The 25,522-nt window shown below is 48.8% G+C and overlaps 1 protein-coding gene across 6 annotated transcripts in view; it reads right to left on the bottom strand.

The window, feature by feature from the left end:
• The window catches only part of SLC8A1 (solute carrier family 8 member A1), a 112,399-nt gene extending 100,131 nt beyond the window's left edge, over nucleotides 1-12,268 (bottom strand). For 4 of the 6 annotated variants that reach the window (XM_033055913.1, XM_033055907.1, XM_033055910.1 and 1 more), the window contains exons 1-2: nucleotides 12,185-12,268; nucleotides 806-2,641 (exon numbers count right to left, since the gene is read on the bottom strand). In XM_033055913.1, coding sequence (XP_032911804.1) covers nucleotides 806-2,634 — 1,829 coding nt within the window. In that variant the 5' untranslated portion in view covers nucleotides 2,635-2,641; nucleotides 12,185-12,268. Of the gene's footprint in view, nucleotides 1-805; nucleotides 2,642-3,793; nucleotides 3,855-12,184 lie in introns of all 6 variants that reach the window. The other 2 variants (XM_033055909.1, XM_033055911.1) reach the window with 2 other exon arrangements.
• Between the last annotated feature and the right edge of the window lie 13,254 nt (nucleotides 12,269-25,522).

Raw genomic sequence — 25,522 nt, 5'->3', positions numbered from 1 at the left:
AGCTCCCAATCCTTACTCCTCCCAGAGAACCAGCTGGGCAAGGAAATGTCTTCAGGACATACCCAAGGATAGATGTTTTCTACCATGATTTACTAAGCAAATTATTTTTATGTTCTCCACATAATGTAATAAGGCTACAGCACTAATAATTTCCCCACCATCCAAATAGCAACACTCAGGAATAGTCTCCAACAGCTTTCAGCCTCATTTTTTTACCTACAAGCAGCTGAATGTGGCTGCAGTTACATCCTAACCATGAGGCTTCCCTGTATGACAACACTTTTTCAAGACATGCATTGGACAGTGACCCATTCCTGCACCCTTTAGAACAGCAGGAGATGAAGCAACCTTCACCAAAGCCCTGAGCAGAGCATCTGTGGGACAGGCTGTGACCCAGAACCGGGTGATGCGAGCCTCCACGGGAAAGAAGCAGCAGGTACCACAATTCACACGTTCAGTTTAAGCCCTCTGCAGGACACGCCTGTGTGGTCACAGCCACCTTGGTTTTGCTCTCTGAGCTGAGGCCATGAGATCTGTAGAGATCTGCTCAGCACATGGGTACGGCTCCCAGATCAGCTGCCCCTCCCTGCTGCTGGAAGGCTGGAGTGCCCCTGACCAGGCATCACTTTCCAGTCTGCTGGCAAGGCAGGGACACAGCGTTTCAGGCTCCCCAAAGCACCTAAGGCCATTCATGGCTTACTGCAATGCACTGGCACCCAAACACCTCCATGCAGCTCTGGGAGATAAGTGCATTTTATTTCAGGAGAAATACACACTGTAAGGAACAAACAAAACCTTGACTTACACTATCTCATCATTCTGGAATTCCAGCTCCCCGCAGGTGTCTTCAAAGTCCTCTCCTCCACCTTTGGCCGTACCTTCAATGGTTTTGTAGGGCACAATAACATTTCCTCGTGCTCCAGAGGTTCGCAACACTTTCACTTCCATGGTTCCCACACTTTCACTGATGTGTGTTACTGGCTCCTCGAAGGTGAAGATGCCGGCGTGGTCATCATCAAAAATGGTGACGGTGGCAGTAGATGGCGATCCCAAGCAGGCAAGCGCTGAGACATGGCTGGCCTCCAGAACGCCCTCGTCTGAGGTCTCGGTACTCACACGGACATTGCTGAGATGGACCAGGAAGTTCTCATCCTCCTCAAAGATGTCATCGTCAATTATGCCAACACGGATTTCCTTCTGGGTCTCGCCAGGCTTGAAGACCACTGTCCCTTCGGTGAACTCGTAGTCGGAGCCAGCGTTGGCTGTCCCGTCCTCCGTGCGGAAGTCGACGTACACCGTGTTGGTCAGGTCCCCTCCCCGGCGGACGATGGTCAGGGCCACGGTGCCACAGTTCTCCAAGCACTGGTAGGTGCCCTGTTCGAAGTAGAGCTTGCTGACGGGGTCGTTTTCGGTCACCTCATTGTTGACCTCGTGCATGCTGACGGCCTTGCGGGCCTGGTCGGCTGCATGTCTCTTCAGGATGTTGCCAGCGCCGGTCATGAGCCGAGTGGCCTGGATGCGGTAGAAAGCCCTGCTCTTCTGCTGCTGGCTCAGGACCTGGTAGTTGGCCAATTCTATGAGCTGCTCGATTTCCTTGTCTGGGTGCTTTTGTTTCAGCTCCTTCAGGATCCGAGCCATTTCCCTCCTGGCTTCCTCATCATCCTGGTCTTTCTCGTCCACCTCCAACACCAGTGTCCCATCCAAAAAGTTCTCCACGTGAGAATTAGCAACCTTTCCATCCATCTCGATGTCAGCCTTGGAGGAGGGCCGGTCACCCTCGTGCTCGATGATCATCCCTCTCTGCTTGCCAGCTCGGTATTTCTTGTAGACGTACTTGTAAAATAAAAGCCTCCTGTCAGCTATCCAGGCAAACACTACACAGATGGGGAAGAAGAAGAAGGTGAGCAAGCCTTCCCAAACCTCCACAATCCCGGGAGAAGACACGGATAAAATAATGTAAAGCCAAGTGTAGGCAAAGATGCTCCAGGCCGCTGTAACAAAAAACACTCGCAAGTGCTTGATCTTCCTTATCTCTCCATCTGGCACCACGTAGACACAGATTGCAATGATGACAAACATGTTGAAGGCAGCGCTCCCCACGATCGTGCTTGGCCCCAAGTCCCCCGCTGTGAAGCCGTGGCCGCACACCTCTATGACGGAGAGGAGGATCTCCGGAGCAGACGAGCCCAAGGCCATCAGCGTGAGGTTGGAAACAGTCTCATTCCAGATCCTCACGGTGGTTTTGCTGGTCTCGCCATTGGGCTTCTTGATGGTTATTTCCCGCTCTTGGGATGTAATGACTTCGATGGAGGACATGAAGCGGTCGGCTATGATGGACACTCCCAGGAACATGTACACCATGGCCACAAAATACACCGTTGCCCGAGCGATTTTGTCCCCAAACGAGGGGTCCTGGGGTTCCCATATTGGTAAAATCACACCCTTTTTGCAGATGTAGGAGCCAGCGCACTCCTCAGTGTCATTGGCGGGCAGTTCACTGGGGCTCTCCGCGCGTGTACCCTCTACGTGGCAGAGCAGCACCAGGATGAGGCTCAGGAGCGGGAAGCTCACTTGGAAGGGGTGAGTGTGGGTTACTCGCGACATGGCCACTTCCACCAGACAGCTCCCAAACATCCTCAACCTGCAAAGGCAAAAAGGAAAGATGCATTAAGTGAGGCCAACCAGACATAACAGATTTCCCTCTCCAAAGATATGATCCAGTTATCCTGTTACTCGAGAAGATGCAGCTGGTGAGCCCATTTTGTTATGATCAGTGATGCCTTCCATGTAGAAATCCTCTAGTTCAGTCATCTGAACCAGGATGGATTCAGATGGTACCAGTGAGCTAGCACCTACCCCCTTTAGCTACCATGATGTTTCTTTCTCTTTGTTGAAAACCTATTTGTTCAATTGCATTTTCTTGTTCCTGTAATCTAATTAAAGCCCATCGTTCTGCTTCACAGCTGGTAGAAGTGTTTCCCATTTCAAAATTACAGTGCACTCACTCACTCACTGGAATTCAGGGTAAGAGCAGGAGAGGACAGGGAAATCCACTATCTCTTCATCACGTTTAAAAAATATTTGTATACTTTTAAAATCATTGTAAGTGATGTATTTCACAGTCTTTTCTTGCACACAGTCCTACCAAACATCTACTCCACATTGAAAATCTGCACAAAGTGAGCTTGAGCCCTGGCAAAACCTTACTCTTAACAGCAACTTGGTCATAAGATGCACCAGAAGGGCAGCTTGTAATTAATGATTTTGGAGCCATTCCTTCCACAGTGCATCACTTTGCACCTTCCCAAAACTGGAAAGAGCCCCATATGCATCGAAGCCTGGCTCTCTTGGCATACTTCTAGAGGAAACGTGTCCCTGTGCTCTCTTCCCACTAGGTCAGCTTTGACGGCTTCCCCTTCAAGGGCCTTTCTCACTCCATTTACAGCATCAGTCATCAGGCATGACAGCTGTACTTGCCCTTGTCCTGCCTCAGGATTTTCCAGCAAATGTAGAGGAGTTGTTAAAGAGGTTTGCAGTTAGTTAACAGTGCATAAACCGACAGAACAGATGCCTTTAAGTACAAAGAGATGCTTGGTGAAAAAAAATTCTGAGCATGCTCAGTGTTACATTCTCAAATTTACTAGCCAATAAAAACCAGATCCCTAGTTATTAAAGCTGTATTTTCTCCTCAAGGAGAGCCTTTGCTATACCCCGCTTCTCCAATCTAAGTTAATTTGATCAGATGGTACTTAAAAATGTTTCTATGAAGAGAGGAAAATGAGCACGTCAATACCTCGACTTCACTGGGAAATACAAAAAGCTGAGCTGATTTTCCTCAGAAAAAACCCAAACACCTGAAAGAAAAGAAAAAGCGAACAAAGCTCAGCCATGGAAGGTTTTAAGTCCTCGTTAGGGCAGGGGCACATCATGCAGGGACAGGGCTGTGTGCAAGGGAACTGGCTGGAGGAAGCAATGGGAACCATCCCACACCCAGCATATGAGATCTGCTCCACAAAGAGACACCGGGGTGCATCAATGCCCTCTCCTCCGTTTGCTTTTATTTATGGATGCTGTAGTAGGATTATTGGTCTGGAAGAGTAATAAAAGAGATAATTTAAAAAAGAGAATTTATCAAGACGGTTTCATATAAATGGCATTTTCTTAACAGAAACTGCTGGTCTGCCTCCAACTCCCCACTCCCTGGTATTGCAATTAAGAAAAGAAAAAGATACATAGTGGAGGAAATGAGCAAATCAGAAAGCTGGGTGATAAGAAGAGATAAACTGAACAAGAAAAAGCAAGTCTCTTATAGGAAGACAGATTTAAAAGAAAGTTGTTTGCATTGGGAATCCTGCTAATGCTGCAGAAAAACTCTTACTACCAGACTCATTGCCCCCCTGATCATAGTGCCTGGGTACCTTCTGCTTCCCCAAATGTGAGCTCTAGCCACTGCTTACAAGCCTAAAGTGAAAAAAAAATGCAAGCATGATGTTTGTGAAGAGGAGCACCTTGTTGCAACCCCTTCAGTGGATGGCTGAGCTGAAACAGATGCGCATTCACGGTCATTGAAACTTAGCTGAAGCATGAATTAGTCACCCAACATCTGCACTCCTGTGTTTCACACTGCTCCAAACCAAATCATGGAGACATTTGATAAAGGGGCTGTCAAAACACAGGTAGATTTGGTTCCTACTCTGTTTATCCCAGATAGCTCCTAAGTGTAGTTTTGTTTCCTTTTTAAATATGTAGGCTTAAAAAAATTCATTATGGACATAAAATATTACTCAGTTGCATAGTTCTTCACCCTCTCCTTCTAAAGGGTAGTAGTTTCTTCAGAAAACTCAAGAACATCCACCTGTCCTTGTTCAGTTAATTTTTCTCCCTGTGGCAACTCATATCCCTGCACATGTACAATTATTCAGAGCAATCAGGCATTGTGAAATCCCCTTGGCAAGAAGAGAAAACAGATGGTTCTAGAAAAAATATTATGCTTTGGGTCACTGATTTAGGTCATGAAGAATAGGAGGGTCCCATCACACTTTGGACCAACTCTCCAGCCTTAAAAGGATTTGGGTCCTGGAAGTCTCATTCAGAAAAAAAGACACCCACTAAATCAAATTAATAAGTAATTTCAACTTTATTTGTTTCCCCTTTCAAACATTCTGCTATAAGTCGCATTTTGTTTTGGTTTATTTGTCTGTTTGAAATCAAGTCCCATACTATGTTAAACAGGAGGAAAAAAGGCCTAGAGGCTTGCATCTGAGCAATCCTTATTTCTGGCATTCCCAACCAGCACTCCATGTACAAACAGTATTTTTCCCTCAGATGTGAGGAGGTAAGAAATGTGGGGCTTTTCTGGAGAGGGATAAGAAATGGCTTAAGCTTTGGAAGAGACATCCTCCAGCCATGGCAATGTGCCTCCTCTGAGCAGCAGCAGCATCCCCAGCTCTGTTGTACTTCCTCCAGCGTTCTGTGGTGCAGTCATCAAGTAGGGATCACACACCATGACCAGCTTTCCTACTTAAACCAATTCACAGTGAGCCTCAGGAATTACGAAGAAAATACTTGGCCACAACATGCTAGTGACACACATGCAGTCAGAGCCAGACACTCAAAATATCTCTGAGAAGCCCCTGTTATTAAATCATCAGTGTTTCTTTTTTGGTACAATCCAAAATAAACAGCATGGTCCCCAGAGACCCTTTTGCTCTGCATTTGCCTACAGTCTCAGCTCATGGTCAGCACACTGTGGCATGGTGTAGGAATATACCCAGAAAAATCATTTCCAAAGTGCTGTAAGGAGAACTGAAGAGCAGCCCTCCCTCCAAACCGAACTTTGTTAGCTTTTCATTAAGGTGTCTCAATTGCATTTCCCATCCTGACCATCAGCAATAAAAGCATGTGCAGCAGCTGATGCCCAGAGTCAGGCTGGCCGCCCTGGCAAACCCTGCCTGCCACAGTGCTCGTGGCCTTGGTGGCACTGCCCTGGTGCCTCTGGGGCCAGAGGGGTCAGGGCAGCACAGGCCAGGGGCACAGGCTGCTCTCAGGCTTGGTGCTGGCTGTACATGTGTGGTAAAAAATCCCAAAATGCTGTCCTAGCCCATAAGCAACACCTGATGCCTGGGGACAGCACCCTGAGCCCTTTTCACCTCTGCAGGAGGGGAACTGTCCTGGTGCTGCTGGAGAGCTCTCAGGGAGAGCTAAAACTAGCCAGGAGAGACAGAGCCCAAGCTGGATTCTCCTGAAGTGGCACTGAGCTCCTTTCCCTTTCCAGACAAGCTCCACAGGGATGCCAGCAGGTGTTTTTGCACAGTCAGGGAGGAAAGCCTGTGAGAGGCTCCATAACAAGCTCAGTTTAGATGGAGCTCCTGGCCAAGGGCTGTCAGTCCAGCCTTTCTTCCACCCCTTGGTGCTGTGACACACCAGGAGGGCAGTTGTTGCCCACAGCAGGGCTGGGAGGGTTGCAGAGATATTTGCCTCCCTGCTGGACATGCGAGCTCTAGGTTTTACAAATTGGTGGGAGAGAGCTCCTGCTGCCAGCTCATGCTCCTGCCCCCCAGCTGAAGAGCTGCCAGATGGGGAGGAAACAGCTTTTTAGACTCTGCTCTGATCTTTCCCTGGCAGCATCGATCCTTCAGACTGACTGGTTGCTGCATGCAAAGCGAGCCTGAAAGCTGCTCTGCATTTAAACAAAGCACAGCTTTTCCTTTGCTGCAGCCTCCCAGAAGTCCCATCTCCATCGGGGCACTTCAGCTTTGAAATATCCACTGTAAGACCCTCCCTGTTATATTCCTAAAGCTTTGTATCACACACGGGTCTGTGACCATTTGCAATACACTAGAAGTATCAGGTCCAGACACTTCAATTACAGAAGGATTGGGCAAGGAAGGAAATGGTCTGGGCTCAGGAGGAATGACTGGCCACGCAAAGAAAGACTGAGAGGCTTTCCACTTGGAAATTTCTTCCCAGCATCCCACAGAAAAACCTGTCCAGAGCAGCTGTCACACAGCAGTGTCCACACCATTACAGCCATCACCGGTGCTACCCATGGTGCCCACCCCGCTGCGACACCAGTTCCATCATCAACACCATCACTGCCAATTTACTGCCAGCTTGGAAGGGAGAAGGTGTCCCCACAGCTGTGTCACCACCGTGCAGGAGGCTGGAGCAGCACCCTCTCCCCACAGGGTGCCTGGCTGCTTGCTGGGGAACAGTGGAAAGTTTGTTCCTCACGCCAGTGACTGCTTTTCAACTCCATTTGGGAACACAACCAGGAGCGTGTCGCAACACCACGGGGATTCCCTACAGTCAGAGCTAGACAAGAGAGGACCTTTTCCTAGTGAGGGAGCACTAGGGAGAGATAGGGAAGGCAGCTCAAGTCACCCTTTTCTGGTGTCACAGGCTGGAGAAAGTCTCCTTTCAGCCAGAGTGGCCAAAAACTGATGAGGAAGCAGCCAGTGCAAGGATAACCAGCCTGCACCACAGAGAAACAGAGGCTCAAAGCAACTCAGCTGTTCCCCACCCTGTCCCTGGGGAAAAGACAGCAAGCCCCAAAAAGGCAGACTCTCTCCTACCCCACGGTTAAACCTGGAGTCCCCAAGTTACGGCACCCCTTCCCCAGTTTCTCTTGCCGGAGAAGAAGAATCTACTGCAATCTTCCTCAGAAAAAGCACTGCATACCTTGCCTCCACGCATGGGGCTTACAGCCATGGTCCCACCTCTGGAGGAACACTAAACTTCTCCCCTGCTGCTGACCCTGCCTGGCTGTGCTCAAGCCTGTACACCTGTGCCTCACTGAAATCAGCAGCCTGCTCCACAGCAGACAGCTTGGGCAAAGCCTGTACTGGGAAAAGATATGGCTGTAGGAAAAAAAAAAACCCAAACAAACCATCTGGTCTCTGCCCATCACAGCTTCTAGCAGCCAAGGGACACAAAACAGATGCCAGCAGCCCTTCGAGGAGGCACAGGGTGCTTGGAGATCTGTCTGGGCAGCCACATGCTCCGCTGTGTTTGCTGTGGATCTCGGTGCTGACCCCGTGGTGCAGTTTTGGTGAAACTGAGCTCCTGACAGCGGTGAGATTTACCTGTCAGAGCAGGAAAAGGACCCTCCTGCCTCACTGGCTGTACATCCAAACCGTGGAGGAAAGCCACTGAGTCCAAAGACTGTGTTGCCATTCAGGGCTCCATAGCGTGACGGCACTTTAAACGCTGCTTGGAAAACCCTTGGCTCGCTTCCCTGCTCTGGCTCTGCCTGGCTGCTGCTCCCTTTCACCCAGCTCTGCCACTCCAAAACAGGCACAGCCTGTTGGCATCCCCTACCCATGACCCTGTAGATCTCCACATCAGGAAAATGATTTCCAGGCCATCAGCATCCTGATTGCATCAGTACAAAAAAACATCGAAACCTTTCCAAATATAGTCAGAGGCACAAAGCCCTCCATGAAGCTGATCAAGTAAAACACACATCAGGCCACCCTGGTTTCTGTAAAGGACATTAAAAAGTAAGAATAATTATCAGTCTGCAACTGATTTTTCCAAGTATCCTATCTCTTCAATGAAACATCCAGTCTCCTCCCACAATTTCCCCAGCAACTTTCCAAAATAAACAGACAAATAGAGAAAATAAAACATCCCTGATATAAAATTTCAACCACATTGGATGAATTTGGGGGCAGCTCACAGAAAATGAGTTTGGAACTGTTTGTCAGGGAGATTACAGTCCTAATTTTCGCGCATGGAGACCAAGTGTCAAGTTGTCCCTTTCTCCCACAACTCAAGATCTCAGCAAGGAATATGCCAAGAAATAAGAAGCAAAGAGGAGATGCTATATTTCTCTGGGACTGGGTTTTTTTTGTTGTTGTTGTTTGTCTGCTTTTTAAACAACTGTCTTCCTACTTGCTGCTGTCTTCAGACCATTTCTTTATCCTTACCACCTGTCTTTGGTCTCTTCTTTATCAAGCAGCATCAGGCTCTTCCTCTTGGGTTGCTGATGCCTTTCTCTCTGCCTGTGCATCTCCCTTGCTGAATTCAGCACAGCCTGCCCGTTCTCCAGGAGCTGGCCCCGAGGCTGCCTGGCTGGCAGACTCCCCGTGTGATCTCAGGGCAGCCCTGCATCTCCCTGTGCTCAGCGTCTCTGTGTAAAACGGGAACAGCATCTCCTGTGAGTACTGGGAGAATAAAACACTGCTAATAAGCCTGAGACTCTTGGGCAGCCTGGGGAGGAAGTATCTGCTCAGAGGTGGCCCAAAGGGGCCAGAAGGGAGGAATTAACAGACCTATTGCTTTCCCCTATGCCTGTGTCCACTGTTCCCTCCGGGACTATTTTTGCATGGGCTTGTAGCTGTGTGTGGGTCTTCTGTGCAGCAGGATGCTCCCCTGAGCCCTGCAGGAACAGAAAGCTTCATGGGAGAGGAGATAAGTCCCCAGCTCCCTGCGACCGTCCAGGGATGAAGAGGTGGAGATGTCCATGGGGATGGGTGTGGGGAAAGACTGATGCAAATGCAGGTTGTTGACCTGAGCAATTCAGGCATGGTACTAGACAGGAGCTGGGCAGGTTGGGCTGGGCTGGGGGCTCACCCTGGCATCCTCCATCCATCTGTTCCTGGCTGGGGAGGGGTGGTAGCACCTCCCAGCAGAGCCACGTCCAGAGGCACAGCTCTGGCACGGCTGACTCTAGAGGGAGCTGGATGCTAGTGCCGAGCAGATGGCCAGCTTTTGGACCCCCAGACCTCAGGCAAGGGATTCTAAGCCCAGGTGTGTGCCAGGCTTCCTTTACCCATCTCAAACACAAGGTTAGCCACCCCATCCTTCTCCTCAGACTCCCTCACCTTCTCTGTCTCCTCATGAACTCTTTGCAGCACCAGATCTCACTGCTATTTGTAGCCAGGTTTCCTTAGGAAGCCAGGCACATGAAATCACAGTTTCCATGTCTGTCTGTCTGTTTGCATTGCTCCCTCCTCTTTCCAATTTCAGTTGAAGTCACCAGAGGGACAGAGATAACAGCAAAAGCCAAGTTCCTCCAAGGTTCCTGGAAACAGCTGGAGAGATACCACTCACACCCTTGGCAAGGGAGAGCCATAGTATCCAGAGCACAGTAGCCTGCAGCAGACCCAGGTGCAGCCAGGATTTGCACAGCTGTGTCCAGGAGCTGGGAGGACGTGCAGATCCCAGCACTCTGAGCTTGGACAGAGCTCCAGGTTGTTCCCTTTGCCAGTCACAAGGAGAGCCACTGTCACTTGTGTTGTCTACAACCAACCTGTTGTTGGTCGTCCAACGATGCTTGGATCTTGCAGGGCACTGGGTTTTATTACAGGATCTGAGTTTCATTAGGATGCTGGAGAACAGGGGCTTTTCCCCCAGTGAGCAATCAGGACTGTATCCCCTCAAAGCCAGAGCAGAAACCCAAATTCTGTCCCTGATTGCAACACCAGAAGTTCGCAACTCTGAACACCCTGAGCATATCAGGACACTACAAAAGCCAGAGAAGTGGCTGTGCCTATACAGCATCATTTAAGGTGCAGTAGAGACTCCCAGGAGCAAGAGCATAAACTGAAGTTTGTGCCATGTCATGTGCAGCAGTGCCAGGAGAGAAGATGAGGTGCAGCCTGGGCAGATACAGGACAGTGAATATTTAAGTTTCAGGAGCTATTCACAGCCAATAGATTACAAAAACCATAGTGAAAGTTAGGGAAGGAGAAACAAATGAAGCTTCATCAGGTTAGAACTGTGCTCCTCTGCGCTGGCACTCAGGGATGCTGGACAGAGAATACGTCCAACCTCCTTAGGTATCCTGAATGCAATGCCTAGTAGAGAGGAATCTTTGACCAACGTGGCTCCTCAGCACTGACTTAGGAGTTGTTCATGTCAACAGAGCTGGTGGGGGCGTAAGAGGAGTCAGACAGCTTTCCTGGGAGTTGGTGGTGGGGGTTCATGGCTTGGCTGGCAGGTGATGGTCCTACAAATATTGCATAATTTCCCTATTTGGCCTAAATGTCTATGCTGGACAAGGGGCAAGGTTGTAATTGAAGAACCAATCAGAAGGAATAGGGGAAAAGGAACAGTTAATGGACGCTCCCAAAGGATCACAAATGCTTTTCTTTGATGAGAGCCACGTCCCCAGCCAAAGCCATGCAGCACAGCTCTTTCGTTCCTGGATGCCACCATCGCATCAAGATGCAAGTGTCTCACCTTCCCTTTTCTAGACAAAAGCACACCCCTTTTCTTTCCGATGGTGACAAAAAGCACGTGAATTCCTAGGCAAGTGCCAGGGGAGCACACAGAGAACCCCAGCCTCTCTCAGCCTTCATTTCCATTGCCTGACCTGCGAATCTCCAGCATCTGGGACTGAAGGAATGAACAGGTTCGTGCAAAGCGCAAGCGAAAAGGAGCCCTGAAAGCACACGCTCGCACCCACACGCCTGTGACCTTGTGATTTTACTACAGCTTTCATTTTCAGACTCCAGTCCTCCCCAGTGCTTGCTGCATTTCTGCAACATTTTGGCAGTTTGCTCTCGCCTTGGAGACAGAGCAGAGCGTGGAGTTGTTTTGCATGGCTCGGCGGGGAAGGAAGCAACAAGGCTGTGAATAAAGAATTAAACTCAAGATGACGGAAGAGCCCCAGCCATGCTTCCACCTAGACAAAGCCTACGTGATGAGCGCTGCTTAATGCCAGCCCTTAATAACGCACGCTGCTCGAGAGGAAAATGGGAATTTCGGCGTGGCTGCAGGTGCCTCCGAGCACTCACCTCGGGAAGCGTTTCCAGGCAGGAACAGCAGCCCCGCCAGGCGGAGGCACCGCACCCCGCCGCGCTCGGGGGATGTGCCCCAAAGCCCCAGGGGAGGGAGATCTGCCCCAGCCCCCTGCCCGATCCCAGCTGCCCGGCAATGCCCGGCTCCCGGACTAGGGAGGGGAAGCGACCCCCGCCGCAGCCGCGCCTCCCGTCGCGACATGTCGCGATTGGCCGCCGGAGGAGGGCGGCGAGCCCCTTTCGCCTGCCTAGCGGTGCCGCGGCTAGGTTGTAGGAAGCATCGCCGGGTGTGCGCTGGGAGTGCGAGCATCCTGCCCCCGCCCGCCCATCGGCTCCCGCACGGCCCCGGGCCCCCCGCGCCGCCCCCCGCAGCCTCCCCCGGCTCGGGGAGCAGCCGAGGCTGGGCAGGGGCGGGGGCCGGGCGGTCTCGGTCCTACCTGGCGGGGTGCAGGAGCGGGCGGCGCCGGGGCGGCTCAGCAGCAGCGGCGGCAGCGGTGGCAGAGGCAGAGGCAGCAGCGGGGCATCGCGGCGGGGCGGGCGGCGGAGCCCCGGTGCGCGGCTGCGGCGGGAGGGAGGGAGGGAGGGAGGGAGACAGAGAGAGAGGGAGGGAGGGAGGGAGGAAGGGAGGGAGGGAGGGATGGAGGGATGGATGGAGAGAGCGCGCACACACACACACACACACACACACAGAGATACACACACAGACAGACAGGCGCGCCCCGGGGATGCGCTCAGCCGGCCCGCCCCGCAGGCAGCCTCCCCTCCCTCCGCATCCCTCCGCCGCGATGCGCGGGCAGCCAGAGACCCGCCGTCCCTCCTCCTGGGGAGCAGCTCCAGCCCTCCTCCTCGTCCTCCCGTTGCTGGAAATATTGCCCGAATTCCTCCTCGGATCGAGGGACTTTGAAAGGCAGGGCTGGTTGCGGACCCACCCCCAGCAGCCCTGCCCTCCCTGCTTGGGGCAGTCCCCATCCATGCCCTGCCTGCCCCCATCCCAGCCCACCCTGGCCGGTCAGCTCCTGCCCACATTCCCCCGGCCGACCTGCAGCCTGTCAGGGCGATCCTGAACCCATTTGCACCCTTCGGGAGGGAGAGAGCCCTGGGAAAGATGGAGAGGAGGGAAGCGTGTGTGTCTGTGTGCCTGTGTCTGTGTGTGTGTATGAGTGCCTTGCTGTGTCTGTCCCTATGCCCCAGTGTTGCCCATGGCAGCTCTGGGGAAGAAGGAAGTCTGGAGCATCCCAAGGGGCTCTGGGTTGACGTTCACCCCCCACCCCCCTTACATCCTCAGAATTGTGACAAGGGTCAGCAGGGGACATGGGGTGACAGACAAGGAGCGTATGGGTCAGCTGGGAGCCTCCTGGGAGCTGGCCTCACCTCGGGCAGCTGGGTCAGCCCCTGATCCCACAGAACCTCCTGTCCCCCCAGAGCCTCCTCGTGCCCAGGGAGGTCCTGCGGGAAGGCGGCAGCCTGGCACAGAAGGACTTGCTGCACCTCAGGCTGACCAAAGTGTCCTTCCTGTGGGCAATTCCCCTTTCACCATGCCTGAATGACTCCTCCACCCTTCGCTGGCTCCAGCAAGGAGCAGATGAACCCATTGTCCCACCCTCCAGGCAAAACTCTGTGACTTTAGGAACTTAAAATAGGACCAGAGCTAATAACTCACACACTGGTGTGCAAGTACCCAGCGACCTTGACAAACCCTCTGTGCCCAGGTCCTCAGGTGCAGCAAAAACTGTGGGGAAGCAGAGACACTGTTTTAACTCCTGCACCCCCTTACACCCTGTTCCTCTTATCTTGTCAGGTCTGCCTGTAGTTTTGGTCACCACTGGCAAGAGAGCAACCTGGAATTTTACCATTTTACCTTTGAATTTCATTTGTGCTTTTCTTACTTGGTTTAAAAAAATTTTTTTTTTTAGATTTTTGCACCACTGCGTCCTTCGGCAGAGATGGAAAACTATATTTCTCTGTTCAACATGAGGGGTAAGATACGGACAAGGTCACAAAACTCCGTTGTAAACCACTTTGTGATGAGCTGACCAACCAACAAACCAGCTACTTATAATTAGTGTTGCAGCAGTTATGGATGTTATTTGGTTTTGGTCTCACTTTAAGAGCTTATTGCCTACATATGGAATGAAAGGCATTTCCATGTAAGAATTTGGTTCAGAAAAAACCCCATGATTTTGTGTCCAACAGCTAACTCTGATTTTCTGCCTCACCTCTTTTGATTTAAAACTCTTTAGAGGAGGGATAAGTTTGCATCTGGCCATGTGTGGTACTTTGATGGTACTCAATTCTCCCAGCAGGGCCATTGATATAAAATGAACCTAGCTAAATATGTACAGCATGCACAGTGCTGTGCTGGGCTCAGGAGCTGAGCAGAGCAGTGGATGTGTATCAGTGGCATTTGGTTTGGCAGTGGCTGCAGGATGCAAGGCATTGCACAAGCTGGCATGGCAAAAGGATAGCATGAGCAGGAAAAATTGGCATGGTTGCAGCAAACACAATCCCTGCTGGTGCTTTTCATCCTGCACACTGAAATCCAATCACTGCACCAGTAAGCAGTGGAACTCAAATTTTAGTCATGGAGTTCTCCCTAAAACTCCCTAATTCCCTCAGTAATGTTGCTGACCTACTTCCCAGCTCTTTCAGTGAATACAGTACCCAACTCCTCTGGATCCCCAAGACTGTGGTGAGCTGCCCTCTGAAGAGCCAGGCCCACCCACAGCTCCTCCAAACTCACCTCTCTCTGCAGCTTGCAGTGTGTGTTCCTGTCTCCCAGTCCTGTCTCCTGCTGAGACCCTCAGAAAGGCTGCTTCAGCTGCGGGATTTTCGTGGCATTCTAGGGGAGCTGAAGAAAACAAAGTTTGTCAGTGTTTGTGTTGATGCTCATTAGTCCATGAACCCTTTGTGTCCACCCAGCCTTAGTGGCACTGGGACAGAAAAGGTGAAGCAGCACTATGCCATCTGAACTAGAGAGCAGCTTTCATCTGTCTGCTTCAAAAGAGACTAGTTAGGAAGAACATGACACTGGGAGGCTTGGAGAAGATGTGCCCCACTCTCCAGTCCCTCACACAGCCCTTTCCAGGCACATTTAGACCTTCATTTCCTAAAGTCTCTGAGAAAAAAGGTGGAGCTGGGCTCTGAAGGAAAGGGTGAAAGTCAGGCAGTGGGAGACACAGTGAGTCCAGTTGCTGAGAGGATATGCTGTGCTCCAGGACTGCAGTGGCTGTGGTTTTCACAGTGCTTTTTCTCAGCCAAGCCAGCTGAAGTGGTGGCTGTGACAGCATGGGCTGTGAAATCTGCTGGGCGAGCTGAGCAAACGCTCCTGCACTCTGCCTGATGCTCTGGGCGAAAATGCAACGAGGCTGCTCATGTCCTGACACAGCAAGTTCTGTCACGGTGTGGGCACATCCTTGCTTCAGCATTCCAGATTGCAGCCTGGACTGTGCTGGGAGAGGCAGTGGTTTGCTCCAGCCACCTCTATCTACCTGTCCCACTTTGCAGCCATGTAAGTGAACACCTACCACTGCAGCCATGCTTACAACCACTAATGACTCCGCTCAGAATCATGGAGATTCTCATGCCAATAGTAGCGAATGGCTCATTCATTCCCTCATTCATTCATGCCCACCCACAGCTCTCTGACAGCAGCCTGCATCTCCCTGCAGTTGCTGGAGGAGATTTTTGGGTATTGTCTGCATGTGCAGAGCACAAAGGCAATTCCTCCTGGCAGAGATTTGGGTTAGTGGGCTGTGGGACCTCGAGCACAGGACAGAATGGTGCAGGCCAATTCTCTGCATAGTGCCTTGTGGAAAAAGACATCTGACCTGCTGCATAGTTTAGAGGAGGGGGACACAAAGCCTCAGGCACATTTTTGCTTGAAAAGTTTCTGCCTTATATTCCCTGCAAGAGAGAAGAGGTCAAGGCAATGCTCAGCTCAGCCAAAGCATGTTCATCTCCGAGGAGCTGTCCTACCACCCTTTCTTGTCCCTCTTTGGAACACCTCCTCAATGGAATGCTTTGGTCTCAGCTGATGGTGGAGGATAACCAGTGAGCCTGCTCTGGCTGGTTATCTCTGGCCATGGTTTTCCTCGAGACCCTCAGGGGATGCCAGAGAGGTCCTGCAGAAGCAGATGGGTTGTCACCTCTGCTTGCCATCCACCTGCCTTTGCTCCTTGCTGCAGCACACTCGAGCATGCGCTCCCTGAACATTCTCTGACTCTCCTATGCATGTTCTTGGCAGAGACCTGGAGATCCCTGGAGAGTGGTGTTTCTAAAAAAGATGCTTAGAAACATCGTTTCCAGCAATTTGAACACTTCCTTTCACTGACACCAGCCTTTGCTGTTAGGAGGATAAATCAGGCATTTAGAAATGTGGCAGATGGAGTGGAACACAGCAATGAGTAGGAAGGGCAATTTTGTGTGCTGGACATCAATATATTTCTTTTTGAGCTTTCTAGGCAGTGCCTCCTTAACTGTTTCCAAGTACCTGGTACAGTCTGAGTCCCGATGATCCCATGGAGGTCTGATGACATCACAGTTGTCCATCAGCCAGCCAGGGGGCTTGGATGTGAAAGGTGTCTTCTTCCCTGGAAAACTGAGAGTACAGACTGCACCCCAGGGAGGAAGGAGGCAGTGTTCGATGGAATGTTTTGGCATACCTGTGAAAAATGGGTAGTGTGTGATTTTCTGTCACTGCCCTTCTTTGGGAGCCTGCACAGGTAAATGGAGAAACAGAGCTTGTGCCGCTTTAGAGATTCCCCCTGGATATTTGCTCTGTGCTGTGTTTTATGCTTGTTTAAACAATAAATCCAGAACACTAATTTATGAGCAAAGGATTTAACAGCTTGGGAGAGAGCTTTCCTGGAAGAAGCATTGACTGGCCAAATATTGCAGGTCTTTTTAAAATTTGCTTATGTGTAACAACAAAAGTATACTTGCACTGGAAACCACCTGCTGCATGGGGACTAAAAGGAGTAGTTAGAGGGGCTGGATTTGAGTTTAGGAAGCTTGGAAATGGGGAGAATTGCACATCTTTTGCAAGCATTTAGGCTGAAAAACAAATCACACATTCTTCTCTTCAAATTCTGCTTCACGGTCATACTTCTCTTTTTGGAAAAAAACCCTTGCTTTCTGGTCGCCAGGCATGTTCAGGAAAAATTCAGTATGTGCAAAGGATGACTTCAGCAGCTGGGCTTATTGTGAGAGATGTACAAGGTGCAAACTGTCTCCTCACTCTTCTTAAAGGGGTAGGAACAAAAAAACCTTCTGGCAGCTGCCAATTGTCTCACTAGCAGTGCATGCTAATATCAGCATGTCACTTCCACCTCTCAGCAAAAACCAGCTCCTAGCTGGAGTCCCTGAAACACTGGAAAATGAAGGACCAGATGTTCCCTGCTGAACTGGCTGTCCCTTAGCACCTTCTCCTGGTAAAGCCATGACACCAATGAAGCTTTGTTTTGCTGTTACAAGAACTTCAGAAGGCAGGGAGCCAAAATGCAGGTGCAAGGTTGACTGAAATGTGGCTTTCCCAGTGAAAGCCACAGCCCAGTGACTATGCTGCTTCCCTGCAAAGGGACATGGAAGTGCAGTGTGCCAGTCCTGGGCAGCACTGCCATCAAATAGCCACTAGCACTCCCCAGCTGACACTCCAGCCCATTCCAAGGCCTGGTAGGAAAATAAAGAATCCCCCCCCAACAAGTACAGAATTAAAAAGTAACAAATAACACATTCTCTGTATTTGTCTTCTGCTTTTGAGCCCTAGAGTTTGGTGCTTTCCAATTTACTTGGCAACCAGAAGCAAGTTTAAAAACACTGTAAGAATGCTGAAATAGTAATCACATGACTCTAGGAGCTGGGACTTCCAGAAAAACAGAAGTGCAAATACCATGTGGCACTGTCTGGAAGCTGTGTCCTGCAAACTGGGGACTCTGAGGCTTCCTCTGCAGCTCTGGCCCTATTCCTCCTTTGATCCATGAGCAAGGTTCCCATAGTTACCAGTGGGAAGCACAAGGCAAATCAGATGTAGTGCATGGCTCTGGCTGTGGCCCCTGGTTGTGAAAGTAATTTGGCCTCCTCTTATCATCTGTTTGCCAGCCTTCAGCAAAGCTGGGTATTCCAGGGAAAATAGCCTTTTTTATTAAAAGTGAGATGTGACTGGCCTCAGCTGCACAAAGCACCATATTTGTATTTCATTTATATATTCTAAATCAAGAAAGTTGGTGGAACACCTTGCAAAAGCCAGGCCCATTAGGTGAGAGACTGTGCAATGATTTCTTCTAGAGGGACATTTTCTTCAGTGCAGTGGGCTCTGATCTGTCCTTGAGGGTGGTCAGAAATGTTCCCTGAGTTCCTTCTGCTTTGATTTACCAAACTCTGCCTCAGCTGTGCTTTGTTTCACCTCCAAGTGCCCTTGCCTGGCGAGGTGTCCCTCCAGCATGGAAAAGCTCTGCCAGAGATGAGTCCTTAAGTGCTGGGGGCAGAGGAACGTGTTGTCTCTGTCAATCAGTCAATTTTAGGCCACAAGGACCCAATGGGGCTGGAATTTCTGTGCTCCTTGGTCTTCCCAAGACACCTTGGGGAAATCCTGTGTCCTTGCTCCTGGTTGACTTTCCTCTCTGGGACAGCTGAGATAGCAGCAGGGTTCTTTTCCCAGTTTCCTTCCCCACAGCTTCGTCTGCTGGCCAGGGACTCACACTGGTGCACGCACAGATCTTGCTGTCTGGGCACAGTGTGCTCTATTCCTTCTGTTTTTGTCTGAAGAAGTATGAACCAAAAATGCTTATCCTCTCTGTGCTGCCTGCTCGAGCAGTACAGTACTGAGGCAGAAACCAGTCTGCATGCCCTCAACATAGGAATTGAAGCCCTGCATGTAAAGAGAATTTACAAAAAAGCAACAACAACAACAAATAAAAGAAACAAGAAAGGCAGATGTAACTTCCTCAGTACTTAGTGGTTATGGGTTTGAGGGTTTTGCTGGACACTTTGGAGATGTGAAACTGCACCATTTGTATGACTGGATTCTTCTTTCAAATTTCCATGCTGTCACATGCTAGTCTGTGTCCCCTTAGGAATTTCAAACAGGGCCTGTTTAAAAGCTGCTCTGAGCTGGATGTTTTTATCATGTCTTCCTGGATTGGGATGATGCTTTAAAATGATTGAAGATGCTTCTTTGCCACCTGTCTCATGGTTAGAAATCCCTAAGTCCCTTAAGGAAATCTTCTGCTCTTATGGGAAGCTGTATCCAGCTTCTCTGCAATCTGTTTTGGTTCTGAGGCTGTAGAACCAGTTCTCTGGTGTGTAGGCAGACAGGAATGTCTGATGGGAATACAAGCTTTCCCTTTCCATTCAGCTCCCTTCCACATACACCTCAGTCACTCAGGAACTTTCTGCCCCCTGCACCTCAAGATACCAGTGTGGTGTTTTGGTAATTGTGCCAGGGCTGCTAACAGCACAGGATTTTATTTGCAATTGATAGATTCCAGAGTTAACAGCTGTATTTATATCACCAGTGGCATTGGGGAAGCAGGCAACAGATGCAGGAGAAATACGAGAAGTAAGAGGTCTCGAAGACATGGTTTGAGGGGAAACCTTGCAGGAATGAAAACTGACAAGTCAAGAGGAGATATATATCCTTGCACATCTGAAAGAGTAGGTGCTTTCCATTCCTCTTATTGACATGATAAGAAGTCAGGGGGTTGAACTATAGGCAGGGACGCTGAAGTTTGGCACAAGGGAAAACTTCCTATGGCCGTGAGAGTGATGGTGTAGGCAGCTGGGTTGTCTGTAAAGAGGGAGAAGTGTGTATTTCATCACTGAAAGGTTTTAAGATCAGGGTGAGCAAATCTCAGATCAGGTGTAGGTGACCTAGTTCTCAATATCATTTCCCCAGAAAAATGTATCTGAGAGATGAACAATCAGGAGACATCCAGCAAACCAAGGTTGTGATTAGGCTGAAAGAAAAGATGTGCCTTTAGGCTTTGGATAAAAATTTGGTGTTGCAGAAGAGTCAGAACATTGGAAATTAGGCCATGCTGGGAGAGCATAGAGAAGTCTAGGTGGAAATACAATCCTAATTCACACAACCTGGGAGCAGACCGACCTTGGTTCCAGGCTGGCAGCCAATTTCCTGGGTGGATCAACCATTTAGCTCTGAGGACACCAGGGAAGAGAGCTGATTGCTGCTCTGAAGCCCATGGTATATCCCACTTGTGTTTCGTCCTGTCAAGGTTTGTTCCAGGCTTTTGTCTTTAGGAATGGTATTCCCCAATTTAATAAGCCACTAAAGCAACTCGATGCTTCCCCCTCCCAACTGGAGGCACAAAAGGAAAAGATCATGGGCTGAGATGAGAACAATTTACTGGAAACAGCAGAGAGATAAGAAAATGAGTGGTAACAGCAACAGTGCCAATTTCCAAAGTGTACAAAAGAGAGTGATTCACATGCCAATATGCTCACGAGAGAGCCATTTTTTGCACAGGCAGATAGTTATAGAACAATGCTAATTGTTTTAAACTAAAAGAGAAGAGATTTAGATTAGATGTTAATAAAAAATTCTTTATTCTGAGGCACTGGGACAGGTTGCCCAGAGAAACTGTGGATGCCCCATCCTTGGAAGTTTTTCTGGCCAGGTTGGATGGGGCTTTGAGCCAGCTGGTCTTGTGAGAGATGTCCCTACCCATGGCAGGGGGTTGGAACTGGATGATCTTTAAGCTCCCTTCTAACCCAAACCATGATTCTATGATTCTATGAAAATAATATCTTTATTTTAATATCAGGGTTAACCCTGACTTACCTAACCCTGACTTAGCCTTGACTGGCTGTCTAACAACATGAAATAAAGGTATGAGAAGCTACCAGAACCTGCAGATTGTTAGAAGGGGGGTGATGCACATGCAGCTGACCATGATCAGTAGCTACACTGACTAGACAGCAGCAGGAAAACATGTCAGGAAACACTGTTGATAACAAAGGTGGGGTGCCAGCTTAATCACTGGGTTGTCTGGGGGAGAGGGACTGGATAAAGAAGAAGAACCCTGGAAGGAAAAAAAGAGACAAAATCAAAATATAAGGTAAAGCAAGTGACCCAATCAGGAGTGATCTGGGGCCTTTGGTCAGCTGTGTACTTAATTATGGCAAAGTGACAAATGAGCAACACAGATGTGAGGCTGTACCTGAAGTCAGCCAGGTCACGAACATTTGCCACATCCAGCACAGCCCCAACTCCTCAAAGAGCCTGACTCAGCACAGGGCTTTCCTGCAGATGGCTTTGTGTGCCAAAGACCCTGCTGAAGTGTCTGCATAAGACACTGCCACAAAGGAAGGGACGTGCATCAAATGACATCCCTGCCAAAGGCAACAAATCGAGTTGCAGCTCAGGATGAAGGCAGGGCATCTGTGCTGGCGAAACATCAACTTTATTAAGGTTAGAGCCTTCAAACTTGTCTTGCTCTGTGATTTTCCATAAGCTGTGCACATCAAGGCACGTTTTAAGATAATCAGACCGTCTGTTTCAAAGAGAAGAATGTTAAAATTTGTTCTTATCAGCAATGTTGATAAGAACATGTTCTTATCAACAGGGACAGAAAATGTCTAGAAAACATCAGTAGTGGCACAGCTTGTAATGCCTACAAACTTGTCTTGTTTTGTAGCATTCTTCTAGGTCTGTGCCTCAAAGCATGATCAAAATAGTCTGTCTGGTTAGCTCTAAGGCAAGAACATTGAAATTTAGGGTAAAAGGCCAAATACCTTGTTAGTGCAATATTGTGGAGGTACATCTTCAGGCATTTTAACACCTTAAGGCTCTTTCCAGGTACACATGAAGAAGGTGCACATATAAACAGACTTGCCCTGGCCTCTAAAAATGCAAGGACTCTCAACAAACTATGCATCCTCGGGTGGGTCTTTTGGTGGTTTTAAGAATCTAGAAAGGGTCTGACTAATTTTTCTAAAGTAGTCATGACTTGTCCTGAATCATAACTGATGACTGATAACAGACAAATCATTGCCCACTAAGCAGATTTTCAATGGCAAGCAGTGCAAAGATTTCTCGTCTCTGACAAGAAAAGGTTCACATCCTGCACATGCTGTTCTCCTCCACTTCATCCCCATACACATCTCCATGATCCTCGAACACACTCACAGCAGAGAACCTTCAAGATTAACTCTTTTGTCAAGATTAATTTGGACACATGTCACACTTCAGGAGAAGGGTGAGGTTATTAGCAAGACTCTAAAAAACTCTGAAGTGTCGGTTACTCTCACTCTCAAAACTTCACTTAGGATCAAATCAACTCAAGCCAAAAGGCAAATCTCTCAGTTATCAAGAAAGATGCTTTGTGGAGCATCTCTTTTCCACAACCAGTGGCTAAAAAAGTGGGATCACAGAATGTTTTAGGTTGAAAAAGGCCTCTAGGATCATGAGTCCAGTTGTTAACCTAACACCCAAAGTCCATCACTAAACCTTGTCCCCAACTGCCATGTCTACATGTCTTTTCAATACTTCCAGGAATGGTGATTCCACCACTTCCTGAATAAATAAATGGGACTCGTCCTGATACTGAGGCCTGGGGAACACCTCCAGTGATGAGAGGAACTTTTTAATGTGTTTGTTTTCCAAGCAGTGCTATGGGATTTGTCCAGGACAGAACATGGCAGGAACACAAGGATACACTGTGGTGCTGGACCTTGTAGTGTTAAACCTTTGAGTAATGTAGCCAGAGAGTGAAGTGAGTACACTTCTCACAGCTGCATGTCTCTCTCTTTGTGGTATTTTTCTCATGAATTAAGGCTACCAAGGAGATTTGGAAAGCATACTAGGATTTCACAAAGAATTGGTTCATCAGGGACTTGGAAAATCATGCCTAAGAGGTAAAATGCTCAAAGTTAAACTTACCTCCTTGGTCAAGATACAGCTTCTGCTCTGTGCATGTGTCTTACATCTGAAAGATGTCATAGCAGGCAGCACAGCAGCAGTAAACATCATTATTGTGGACACTCAATAAAAATGGGGACCTGCTTATCCAGATAAAGACGGACAATCCACAACATCTGTCTTGCTCCCAAACTGGGCATTTTTCCTGGACAGAGAATGCTTTCAGAGCCTTGCTTCAAGTAGCTAAGTTCTAGATCTGTGAGTTCATCTTGAAATAATAGTTGGCAGCCCAAAGCAATGTAACATTTAGCATGCTTTAAAGGACCATATGGAATAAGTTACACTGGAGTAAAACAAACACCAGTCTCTCACATCCAGTGTTATTGCTAACAACTTACTGGGCTGTGTGTATTTTTCAGCAGCAAGGATGACTCACTAAATAACAGGATAATACCATGGATCACTAGCATGTTGTGGTCTGTGGCCACAGGAAGGGTTTACTTTTATTGTGTACATGTTGGCAGCCTCAGCACACCAGCAGCAAATCCACAAGTTTATTGCTGCATCTAGGGCAGAAGCATAAGATCTCTGCTTGGAGCCTTTCCGTAAGCCAAAAAATAACACGGGATAATTCTACTATCGTGCTTGCCAGGCTGCAGCAAAAGCAAGGAGCTGGGAATTAGAGGCTGGGAAAGTAGTTATCACCTTGGATTTGGTTCCTTGCTCCAGTGTGTGGATATGGCAAATGCTGATGCTGGGAGGGGACTCTTTCCAAGAGATGGGATCCCTGCTCCCTTGGATGCCTCTTTTCAAACAGCTGTCAAATCAAGCAGGTTTGGAAGGGTGAAGAGGTTGTGGGGCAAGAGACACATTTGTCCATCAAACCCCAGCCCCCTGCAGAAATCCTGAGGGTGGTGAGGGATGCCTTAGGTGGACTGGCACAACCCATCAGCTGCTTCTTGACTCCTCAGGTTTCTCTGCCTGAGGCTGAAACCATGCCCAAGTCGCTGTGGGCCAGGCCCTTCATCACCTCCTCTGAGCTCATGTGCTGTCCCTTGCTCCCTAAGGCTCGTTGAGATGTGAGATCTCCCTGTAGCAGAAGGGGATATGGTTGGGACCAGAAGGTCTTTTGGTACCCTCTCACATCATTGCCAGGGGGAGGGGAAGGGAAACTCTCCTGGGCAGAAGGGGTTCCCCCTGATGGAGAAAATGTGGCTGAGGGAGCCATCAGATACTACTGTTACCAGGGGAGTGGGTCTATGTGAGTTGTTTCTTTTATCTCCTCTGGCATTCAGCATTATTGCTGTTACTGTCCATTTTCTCATTGTTTCTCATTACTGTTTCCAGTAAATTGTTCTTGTCTCGACCCCTGATCTTCACCTTTTGTCCTTCCAGTTGGAGGGGAGAGGGAGCAACACAGAGTGATTTTAGTGGCTGTATTAAACGGGGGAATACCATTCCTAAACCACAACAAGGGAGCATTTCCTGTGCTGTTTCCAAGAGGGACTCAGGGAAACTTTGCCTGGCGGTACATAGAAAGGCAGCAATAGCTTTATGGGCCCCATTCCTGCACTTTCCATGTTTTGTCATTTCTACATTTTCCTCCAGTTTCCTGCTTTTGCTAACGTAAGAGGGCAAAAAACTCCAAACTGATGTTCCACTGAAAGAAGGAACATCTCCCTGGAAGGGCAGGAAATGATGTGTGGTGGTGCCATGCAGGATTAGTCTGCAACCTCTGTGGCACACTGCAGTCTCTGGGATAACCTGGGAAACACCACAGGGACAAAACTTCTGGTGAAACTCATCCTGAGCAGAGCTTGAAAGCTCTGGGGGGTCTGATGACAGGAAAAGGGTTTTATAGACTATTCAGTGCAATTTATTCACATGGGGAGGAAAGCAACCCAAGTGATGAATCTCCTGCCTGGGAGGGGAAAATCTATACCTGAACAGCTCTCTGTGGCAGAAGAAGTTCCTGAGCGTTTGTTCTTTTTGGTTATTTAAAGATAAGTCATTAATCATTGTTAAGCTGAGTGGAATCCAAACTAGTCTTCCCACTGTACCTTTACCCAATATTCAAATTTTGCAGAATACCAATTCTGTTAGCATTTTCCTTCTCCTATGCCCACCTTTCTCCATAAATAAACTGGTGTGGAATCCTGCAGAGTGCAATGTTCCTCTCCCTCTCCCTCTCCCTCTCCCTCTCCCTCTCCCTCTCCCTCTCCCTCTCCCTCTCCCTCTCCCTCTCCCCTCCTTGTGTTTCTGGAAAAGACTCAGCTAGAGACCCCACAAACTGAAACCTGAATTTTATGATAGCAACGTCAGAGTTCAGCATCCTAAGGATTTGGGAGAGATCCTAAAAACAAACATCCCAAACTCAAGAGGAAGTTCAGCATTAAATATAAGAGAAATCCAAATATGTTGAAGAATGGAAATCAAAATAACTTCAGCTTAGCCCTGCAGTGACCCCATGCAATAAGAATACATTTATGATTAGATAACAGTGATGGTTGGAGCCCTAAATAGGAATAAACTGAAGACCTCCAGGTTTACTGTATTGTTGCTATGTTTTCCCCCTATATGTTGCCAGAATAATAGTGAGTTCTCCAAAGGATCAACTCCAGAATGAATGTCCACTCACAAATTCCCTGCTTTACTTGTAAATTGTCAGAAAACTCCACCACTAATTAAAGCTGTCATGTTCTTGCATCTTCCTGTAAGAATAGGAAGATGATATTTTTGCAAGAAAACTGAAGAAGAGAGTTGGACATTTTCATATTTATTTTAAGAGGTCTCAATTCCTGGGCCAAATTAGATTTCAATTGGCAAATGGGTCTGCAGGTTTCTAGGATGGGAGCAGGCAAAATCATTGCACAAAGCCCATTTTGCTAGAACATGGGCAATA

Source organism: Catharus ustulatus, chromosome 3 (genome assembly GCF_009819885.2).
Source record: "Catharus ustulatus isolate bCatUst1 chromosome 3, bCatUst1.pri.v2, whole genome shotgun sequence".
In the NCBI taxonomy this organism is placed as follows: Eukaryota; Metazoa; Chordata; class Aves; order Passeriformes; family Turdidae; genus Catharus; species Catharus ustulatus.
The sequence above is the reverse complement of the archived record's forward strand: the minus strand, read 5'-3'. Positions and strand labels throughout refer to the sequence as shown.